Source organism: Limulus polyphemus, unplaced genomic scaffold (assembly GCF_000517525.1).
Source record: "Limulus polyphemus unplaced genomic scaffold, Limulus_polyphemus-2.1.2 Scaffold918, whole genome shotgun sequence".
Lineage (NCBI taxonomy): Eukaryota > Metazoa > Arthropoda > Merostomata > Xiphosura > Limulidae > Limulus > Limulus polyphemus.
In genome coordinates, this window is record NW_013666528.1 from 94900 (window position 1) to 106047 (window position 11148).

The 11148-nt window shown below is 34.9% G+C and overlaps 1 protein-coding gene across 2 annotated transcripts in view; it reads left to right on the top strand.

Annotated features, from left to right (window-relative positions):
- LOC106461229 (sorting nexin-17-like) overlaps positions 1–11148 on the top strand; it is a 60170-nt gene that overhangs the window by 41045 nt on the left and 7977 nt on the right. The window contains exons 9-10 of one of the 2 annotated variants that reach the window (XM_013921030.2): positions 1237–1299; positions 7825–7929. In XM_013921030.2, the coding sequence (XP_013776484.1) occupies positions 1237–1299; positions 7825–7929 (168 nt within the window). The remainder of the gene's footprint in view (positions 1–1236; positions 1300–7824; positions 7930–11148) is intronic. The other variant, XM_022388092.1, reaches the window with a different exon arrangement.

Below are 11148 nucleotides of genomic sequence, written 5' to 3' on the forward strand. Positions count from 1 at the left end.
GTTACGGTATCAAATTACATTCCCCACAAGTTACTCCGAGCTTTTTTCATTCATGCCTTGTGAAACATTTTTATTATATTATTATTTATGTTACTTAATTTAATCTCAACTAAGCTAAATAGATCTCTGTTTTTATATTTTAGTTACTTTTATAATAATAAACATGAAAAACAAGAAATAAAATACTTACCTGGGTCTTTTTTTTTTTTTGCTGTCGACTGTCAATGATACTTAACCCTTCTTTTTTTATACTGTGATTAAAATGTATTTTCATTGTCTGTTGACTGTATGACTAGATCATATAATTCAAGGTATTGTCTACACTTCTCAATATATTAGATGTATTAGGGCATACATGTAACTTTATCATCACACCTAACATTAATAGGTGTGGTATATACCACACAAAGTTTATGCTTATAATTTTAAAGAAGATAATATCTTTGGAAGCATAAAAATCACTGTTAAAACAAATAAATGTCATGCCATTGAAGAAATGTTTCATTTATTGAATACCCAGTTTCTGTTTTAATGTATATACATTTATTACTCATATGTGACTGTTTTTATACTGATATGGGTAAGTACTATTTTACTTGGCAGTTATTTAGCAAAGTATCCAAAAGCTACTTATACCAAGATAACACTACATATTGTATTTCCTCTTTCGACCTGGTTTCAGGAGCTACATTCAGAAATGTAGACTGTTGTTTCTTGCTTATCTTTATTCCTTGCTGTTTATACACAGGTACATTATTCCATCTGGTTTAAGGCTTATCAATTATCTTTGACATTGATAAAAACTAGACCATAGTTTACTTTGCTTATAAATGCATTAGACCACAATAATAAGGTACTTTACTTTATTAAATATATTAGGATGTGTATGCTATTAATCATTCTTTTTGATACTAACAGAAGCAGTAGGCTATATAGCTTAAAGCTTGTTGTTGCACACCAGGCTACATAGGTAAAAGTTTACCCAAAAGAATAAGCTTAGAACTAACCCTCCTCTCTTTTTCACAATGAATGCTTCAGCTCAGGTCTTGTCCAAGCTCCTTGACTAAGTGACATGATAGGCTATCTTTTTTTATTCATGTTCGTAATACTTAGTTCTCTTAATAAAGTTTGTGATTAAAGTGCTTCCTGACAACAGTTAATATGACTATATATACCTCACAAAGTTTGTGCTCAGCATTCTTCAATTTTGAAATATTTCTACATTTAATTTTTTAGAATCAAGTGAAAGAAGGAAGCTTTCGAATCACGAGGATTCGATGTTGGAGAATTTTAACTTCGGTAAGTGAAGATAAAATTTATAACTTTATGAGATATGCTTATAACAGTCTAAATTTACTGACAGTTTTATTTTAAACTGGACAATATATATTTGGAAAGGACAGTATTTTGGTATTGTACTAAAGTCTATCGAACCTTTATTACGTTTTCATCACAGATTCAAAAGTGTCCTCTACTTGAAAATAAGAAAGTAATATCCATTGCATATTTAATGCCAGTTCAATCTTCCCTGCCAAAATACTTGTAAAAAATAACTCATTCAGTAGTGCCATCTATATGCTGAAATGTTTTTGCTTGCCACTAGCCTTGAAAGTCCTACTTAACCCATGTTCAACGTGGTTCTAATTCAGCCCTCCACCAATCGGAGCACGACACACTCTCCTGATGCAAGTTACCACCTCTATACTACTTAATCCAACATTTGCTTCTCATTTTAGGCATAGTAGTGTTCATACATTACAATATTTTACTTGTGTTTTCAACTTTGCACTTGATTTATATTTTTTCTCCTAGCAGTAGTTTCTCGTATGGTTTTGAGTGAAAGTAAACTTAACTTTTCATAGAATTACCTCAAGAATTCTGACATTTGTGTCAGGCATACCATTGTCTTGACTACTCCAACTACTACTACTTTGTCTGTCGTTTCTCAGGCTTCAGGTTCTACACTTTTGGGTGAGGAGGTCTTGGCCTTAGTTTGACAGGAGTTTGAACACTTTTTTTCCCTCTCCTACAGAAATTCAGTCGAAGTGGTTGGGTTTAGCAAACAGTTAATATTTTATGTGTCCTCCTTTTGCTTTAATCATTGCAGACAATCTTTCAGGCATTGTTGCAACATATTTAATCAAAGTGGCCTTTGGAATTTTACTTCAAATGTCTATAATACACTCCCATAAAGTTTCTTTGGAAGTAACTTTTGATTTGTTAAGTTTTTGATCTGTCAAATCCTAGATCTGCTCAATTGGGTTGAGATTGGAGCTCTGTGGGGGCCATTGCATCATTTGAATAACTCCAGCAGCTTCTTTCTTAACTAAGTAATTTCTGCATAAGTTGGATGAGTGTTTGGGGGCATTAGTTTCTTGGTTGTAGAATCCTTTACCAATAATATGCAAACCACTGGGTATACCATGACAGATCAGTATCTGATGGTACTTGCTCTGGTCCATTATTCCATCTATTTTGCAAATACCTCCCATTGCCTCAGAAGAAAAACACCCCAAACCATCACACTACCTCCCCCATGCTTCATGGTAGGTGCTATGCATTGAGGTAAGTTTCTTTCACCTTTCTTCCACCAAATGTACAACCTATGCTTTAAACCAAATATTTCGAACTTAGACTCAACCATCCATAACACCCTTTTCCAATCATCAACAGTCCAGATTTTGTACTTTTTAGCAAATTTCAATCTCTTGACAATATTTGGAGATAGAAGTAAATCTTTTTTCACTGCTACACGAACAAATATTCCATTCTTGGTACATGGTCATTCATCACATGGTTGAGATCAGTGGCAGTCTTCCTTCTGTCCAAAAGGCTGCATAAATGAAAGATACTTAACATCAGTATCATTGAGTTTAGGTGTTCTGCCTGTTCCTTTTCTATTTTCAAATTTACCTGTCTCAGTCTCATGCTCAAGGCTATACTTTACAGTGTTTGGGAAGAATTTCAAGTCTGCAGCAATTTGTTGGATAGTCCAACCAGCATCACATAAAGCTTTTATGCGAACTCTCTGCTCTACTGACAATTCTTTACACTTTTTGGGCTGTAGAATGACAATAAAACTTAATATATAATATTAAACACACTTTTTATTAAGGTTTATTTGTGGAGTGCTAAATTGATTTCTTCTAGCATATACCGGTACCATATGCTAGCTCCTTGCTAGCTTATTTCTATATAGTTAAAACACTACAGGGGGTACCATGACAGTTATTTGAGACACTAAATTTGATCAGTATGTTCAATCAAGCAGAACCCTTATGACATGCCCTTGGTATAAGTATATGGAATTCTAAAAAATAAGTATTCTCACCCTATTCATACAGCTGTCAACATGGATCGGGGAAGCATTACCATAATGTTGAAATTTACATTCTGAAATGGAATGGAAGAATTAGCCCCATAAAATGGAAAGAATGACAAAATATTCACTTGTCCTAACATTTTTGCATAGAACTGTATATAAACACCATCTGAGATACTGCCGGCACACTACTTCTGAGGAGTCATGACCTGGAGGCTAGTGTAGCAAGGAGCTGGACCAGATGAGCAGTTGACTGGGAAGCCCAACCTGAGAAAACCATAGGCTGGACTTGCTAATATATACTCCTCTCTCCAGGCCTATAATGCACACTGTTAAGATGGGCTGTTCCACAAGACCACTACTAGATTCAACTTGCAGTATATTGCATCATAATTATGCCCATCCCAGACAGTACTAACTTGTGGACTATCATGAGTAAAGCAGGAGGGGCTTGCTGCCCATCTATGCCATTCCTTCGATTTAATATATCAGAAATGGCCTGCTTTTCAAAATAGTGTTACCATGGTCACCCAACGCACAGTTTCTGTTTTAACATTCCTCCAGACTCTCCATGGCAATTTTCTTCCCCTACTTTTGCAAGTGGCATATGGGAGTCCTTACCACTTACCAGTTCCTAGCCACTGGAGTGGTGACCCATGGAGGCTACCTCCTGAATGTGCTCAATTCCATTCAGTAGAGAGTAGGGCAATGGTGTTTTGCTAGTATAGATGATATAGATCTTCTCAGTAACTTATAAACTGGAGTAGATGCACCAAAATGCAGTTCACCTTCCCCAGTTGGGACCACTCATCCTATCATCACCTGAATGTCACTTCCCAGATGGTAGGTTTTGGATTAGAGCTGGAGCAGCCAACATAAGTCTTCATGCATGTTGGTCAGGAGCTTTTGTCCTTCCAAGGACTCAATGTACAAATTGGTTAAGGTACCCCCGGCATACCTCCTCCATCAAGCTGAGGATTGGGAGTTTGGTATTCTAAGGAGCTGGACTGGCTAACAGGTACTTTGGTTGGCTGGAGTACCCCCAGCATACCACCTGCAGGTTGCGACTTGTAAGTTTTGGTAGCACATGGAGCTGGACCAGGAACCAGAAGTCTGTTTCGTTTTGGATTTCAGTGAATCACCACACGGGCACTTTCCTGCTTACTGTCACTCAGGTGCTGGGTTCCAAGTGGCTGGTATTAAATGAGTATTTGTGCATATGTGCCCTGTTTAGACAGACTGGATGGAACATTCTTCCATCTCATAGGCTTGAGGTGAAGACAGTAGGGACCCTCCTCCTACTGTGGACTGATAGATAAATACTCAATGCCACCTGTTTTGAACTGGAGTTGACCCACCAAGTATGGTCTGATGTGCACTAACCATTCTACACTGTGGGGCACATCCATTTAGTTTTTCCTACCATTACTATATTTCATTGGAAACCCTCCATCCTGTTATCTCCTGGATTTAGAATTCTGGGTGTTAAGCTGGACCAACCAACATGTGTAAAAATAAAATTATAGGTTGAACAATCACCGGTTTTTTATATACTTTTATTTAAAATGAATGATGTTTCGAGCTAGTTTTTTAAATTGTACAGTTTACAACAAAAGCACTTGTGTGTGTATTTGGAATGTGTACCATGTGAAAATTCTTAGCGAAATTACATCTATTACATAAAAAATTATAAGTCATGAAAATATAAGTAGATAGCAATTAAAATTTAAAAAAAAAATGGAAAATAGAAATCTACAGGAAAGAAAAGCTTTCATTTAAACCAGATGGTTGTAGGGTTCCCAGATTGTAGATTAATCTCCTTTCCTGTCGTTCTCTTTTGTGAATTACTGTTGGAGCACTAATAAGTTCAAGGATCGAAAAGTCCTCAACTGTATGGTTGTTGATGGTGAAATGTTTCCATGTAGGTGTATCTTGGTTCTGCAGTTTAATATGGTTTAGATGTTCTCATGCTCGATCACTGAGTTGGTGGCCCGTTTGTCCAATGTATAAATTATTGCATCTTTTGCAAATTATACAGTAAATGATACATTCAGCGGTACATGTAAAGTAATATCTTATGTCATAACTTGTTTTCTTTCCTCGTATATGTTTAGCACTGTTTATATGTGAGCAGGTGACACACCTTTTTCGTTTACATGTGTGAGTGCCTGGAGTATCATTTTGTTTTTGTCTAAGGTTACTGTGCACCAGGATTTCTTTTAGGTTTTTGTAATGTCTGTAAGAAATAATGGGTGGGTCCTTGAAAATAGATTTAGTGATAGGGTCTTCAGTAACTATTGTACAATTGTTTAATATAATATCTTTGATCTTCTTGTTTGTCTGGTGGTATGTTAGAACAAGTGGAATAAGATCAGTGTGTTGTTTTTTTTGTAGGGTTGAGTGTTTGCTCCTAAGTATGTGAGTTAGCTTTGGTGGCTGCATCGTGGATGAGAGAATCAGGGTAGTGACTTTTAGAAAAAAAAATTCTTTAGGTCTTTGGATTTAGACTTATCATCACTTATCATTATCATCACTACACAGTTTGAGTAGTCTTAGAAATTGTGAGTAGGGTATTGACTTTTTGTTATTGTACAGGTGGAATGATTTGAAATGTAGGTACATGTGTGAATGTGTTTGTTTTTAATCTATACTAGTGATCAGATGGTCGTCTTATATGTATATGTTAATGTCAAGAGGGGGGGAGTGTTGTGTCAGATATTTCCCAAGTAATTTCTAAAGAGGGGTGGAAAAAGGAAACAAAGTATAGAAAAAGTTCAACATCAGATTTAGGCATGGATGCAATCTCTAGTATGTCATCAATGTAGCGATAATACATCATGGGTACCTATCCATTGTATTGATTAAATATAAGGCAAAGGTGGGGCCCATTTTAGTCCCCATAGCGACCCCGCGGATATGTTTGTAGTAGTTACCATTGAAAGTAAAGGCGCTAAGTGTAAGTACAAGTTCGGCTAAACATAGAAGTCTGTTTGTTGGAGGGTTCAGTATGGATCTTTGGTCTAATAAATGTTTTAGTGCAATTAAAAAACCCTCATTGTGTGGGATAGATGTGTACAATGATTTTATATCCATGGTGAAGAGGTAGTGTTTCTTTCCAGTTAAATGTGTGTTCTTGATTAAAGTAATGGCATGGGTGGTGTCCTTTATTTGTGTCTGTAAATTCTTGACAAATGGCGATGAAACTTCATCAAGGTAACTAGAAATTTGCTTTGTAGGGCAACTGCATGCAGATACAATGGGTCGGCCCTGATGTCCATCTTTGTGGAGTTCTAGGTTCCTTTACAATGAGATTCTTGGCGGTAGTGGGTAATTCGTCAGCATCGATCATACCTTTAATTGTAGATGTTACTAGGTTGTTGAAGTCAGAAATTGGGTTGTCTTGAAGAGCAGTGTAGAAAGTACTGTTGTTAAGTTGTGTCAAAGCTTCAGTTATTTATAAATCCTTGTGCCAAACTACTATGGCTCTTCCTTGTCTGCTGGTTTTATAACTGTGCACACAACTTCTTTGAATTCTGTGTGTACACCTTTATTGTTAACAGTATGATCTGATGAAGGGCACTAGCTCAAAATGTCATCCTTCTTTAAATAAAAGTACAATGTGCTTCAACTAATTTCCACCCATTTAGGCAACACTTATTACTTCATTAGGTGACAAGTATACCTGGTACACATGTGGTGCAGTTTCCCACAGGTGTGTTCCTCTCTCAAGAGAGGTTACATTTTTTGGACGTTTCTAAAGGGTGCTCATATTGGGAACTTTAGCACTAGTACCTCCACCTTTTCAGTGTGGGATTCTAGCTGTTATGTGAGGAGAGGTAAAATAAACTGAAAATCTATTTCTGATAGATACTTACTTCCTCTCACACTTCCCAACCTTCTTCCCCACTTCCAGTGCTTCTTTTGTGCCTAATGTAAAAGTGAAGGCTAGGCTGAATAATATAGAGGAAGTAACTTACATCAGAAAAGTGTTACATTCTGACTGGTGGAGATTTGCCACATGCTTATTTGCATCCAATGACACAGTAGAACCACATTGAATGTTGCATTGGTGGGAGTTTCAAGGCTAGTGGTGAGTGAAAAAATTTTCACCTATAGAGGACAGCACTGAAAAGAGAAGCTATTATCTGATAAGAAGTAAATACCTATCAGAAATATATTTTCAGTGTTGGAAAATACTAACTTTTAGATCTTATTACAAATTTATTTAATGATGTTGCTAATCATGTGATTCCTGTTAAAGGTAAAATTGAGATTGATTCCAATGAACATGTCACCTATGCAGTTATCTTTTCTGGATATTAAACACCTTACATTCATTTTGATGAATTAACATTACTTTATGTGTATTATAAAAAATTGTAACAGCTCGTGATCAAAAAGAAAAACATTTTCATGAGAGTGTCATTGGAAAATTAACTAGGAATAGCTTAGCATCCCGGTATTATGTTTATCTGTTAGTAATATTTGACCTTTAATTTCAGAATGCTGACAAGCAACAGGAGAATAACTGCCCACATCTTGAGTTTTCTTTTGAATATCTATTAAACAAAGACAAGCTCCAGTGGATTACAATTGAAAGTGACCAGGTTTGGTTATTGTTTTACAATGACTTAAATGTATAGTCCTTGTTCTTCATATCATAGTAAAAAGTTAGAGAGAGATTGTCTATAGACAGTATCTGCCCAAATGCTTGTAAAACAATAACAACATAAAATTTTTATTCAGTTCTTGTCAGGATTTTATGCATATCGGTGGGATGGGATACTTCTACAGTAGGTGTATGTGACTTGTTGGTGATAAATTTGAACAACAAACAGACGGCACACAATCCACCTGTTTTAAAATAATATATTTAAAACAAGTCAAATGTATGTACAAAAATTCTTTTCACTATAGGATATCTGAATAATTTTCTTTTCTTGTCAAAAGTCCACACAGGCTGATTCAATTACTTTAGAATCCAATTGACAAGACAAATTTTTTTCTCTACTTTTTTTCTTACTGCATAATCTGTGATAGATTCACTTATGTTACCCCTTGGGTTAGCACAGTTGTATCTTGAAATTTAAATAATTGTCTCCTTTTTGCTGACTGAAATTCACTTAACTTGAGCTCATGTGGTCACCTATATATATATACCTTGTTCACTGAGGTCTTGAACTTTGTGTAAACTATGCAATGCTATAATGGAACAATACTTAAGGTAATGAGAAAAATACCAAAGATTCATGTAGTGTGACACCAGCAATATTACTAAAGCCTAGTACAACAGTCTAACTGCACACACAACATATGACTCGTACAGAGTTACATAATGAAATTTGTCACAACTAACACTTTTAAAACAATAACTAATAATATCACTTACACTAAACAGTCTTGTGTATCCAACAGTCCCTCTTCATAAAAACTTATCTGATGATATCTGTAAAGCTGAGGTTGACTCCATTAGATGAATTGAAGAAACATTTGTACTTTTTAGGTATTAAACATCTTATATTTATCATGGTAAATTCATGTTAGAATTAATAAAAACTTGTATTTATGTATATTATAAAAATTGCAACAATCTTTGAGCAGAACAAAAAAAAAATTAGTGTTTTCCAAATCAAGCTTACTAAGTCATGTATGAAGAACTCCATGATGTTTAGATACATTAGTTTAGAAGATTATGTCAAGCTAGAAAATTATATTTATGCTTGTAAACAGTCTTTTTAATCTGATTAAGATAGTTTTGGCAAAAGTTTTAGTTACGTACCATGTGCTGAATACAATGGCTACCAATAAAGGGCAATTATCAGTAACATTACACTAGCCTGCTGTTTATTAATGAATTATATGTCTTGGGAGTTAGCACAATAGCCTCTTTCACACTTATCCTAGCTACTGCTTTGATACAGACTCAAGATGAAAGGTATTATTGACAATATATACAATAAATCAATTTTTAAAATATTTAATACAATAGTGTTATAAATTTTTCAGAATAGTAATAAAGTAAGTAATTTCTAATAAAATGAAAAGGGCAAAGGAAAGCAACAAGTAGGCCTATAACTATAACAGTGAAAATGATAACTTCAAAAGTCATGTTTTTCAGAAAGTTAGACAGTTGAACAGTTATATCTACATGTTATTAATATTATTGTTTACAGTCCTACAGGTTAGATATTTTCTAGTTACTACTGTATATTTAATTTGAACAAATTTATAAACAACCAACATATATATAGCTTGTAATTAAACATTTTAATGATTTATTATGTAGCAAAAATAATTCTCACACATGCATATTTTAAAAATAAGTTGCATTTTTTTATCATCGTAGTGACAGGATAATGTAAATGGCAGAAACAAAAAAAAACATCTTACCATAAATAGTTCAGCACTCACAACAAACAATATTTATGTTTAATGTCATTAGCATAAGAAAAATTCCATAAATGAATTTGACATATTAGTGTAGAGCAATGTTCCATAATCAGTAAGGGCATTACAGTAAGACAGTGTGGTATTCTTAGGTAAAACTGATTTGCTTTAGAGCAATGATTCTTATTATGAACTTATTCTGAGTCCTCTGACAAACAGAGTTCATGAGGATGAAACAGAGAGACTGGACTGTGTAAACACTGTGAATAATATTTATTAGTATCAAAAACACAGTGTGTGTGCTTGCACGGATGTTTGACTGTTGCTTTTACAGAGCTGAATTTCTCCCTCTCCAAACTGACTTCAAGATTGTATGTCAGACTGTTTAAATCCAATATTCTTTTCCTAACAAGTAACATAAGATTTACCCAGAGCGACTAGTGCTAACCACATGATTGTTCATTCTCTTTGAAATATAATGGAGGTTGTAACCTTGAGAGGAACCAGTGGAAGACACTGTTGTGTATATTCTTGCACAATGTGCTTCATTACAACCATATCTTCCATTGGGCAGAACAGGTGTGATCTCTAGAGATTGACAAAGGAACAAATGCAGCTAGAATGAAATCAACTTAATGACTTTCTTAACCATGCGTTATGTGAAAACTTTACATGCCAATAATACTATATTAATATCAAGAGGTAAAAAATGGATGGTATTCTTATATACCACAGCAGCATTAAATACAGAGATGTTTGTTCAAGAGAATATTCACTATGTTATATGAGCATTAGTGTACTGCAGTTTACAATAACATAGAGAGACTTTAATATATGTTAAAAAGAAAATGACAATTAATGTATAGAGATAGCAAGCAGTAGTGCACCATCATATAAAGAGATATTAGTGTGATGGAATCTCTTATTATATATAAATATATTAATGTACACTGAGTGGTCACAAGTAAATAGATACCTAATTTTTCATCATTTAACTGATTTATGCTAACTAATTTGTGTTCACAGAGCACTATATAAATAAAAATGGTCTGCACACTAATTGTCTTGTGCTAAAACATGCCTAGAACTCAAGGTTCTCTCGAATTGTCAAATTTTGTTAGAGGAAGGATAGTTGGTCAAGCAGAAGGTGGAATAAGTCAGTGGCAAATTTCACAGAATTTGGGAATCCCACTTTCGACAGTCAACAGAATCATCATGCAGTTCAGGAAACACGGTAAGAAAACAACTGAGCAGCATCTGGGTTGTCCTGGTCCATTGGAGAGGACAAAAAGGGCTGTCAAGAGAAGCATCGAAATGGATTCTCCACAGATTGAGTTATCGTTGCAGAGCAGCTAAACGGAAGTCCTTATTAAGACCTGCCAACATAGTCAGACGAAAAAAGTGGGCAAGTGATATGATGACCAAGCCTTTGGACTTTT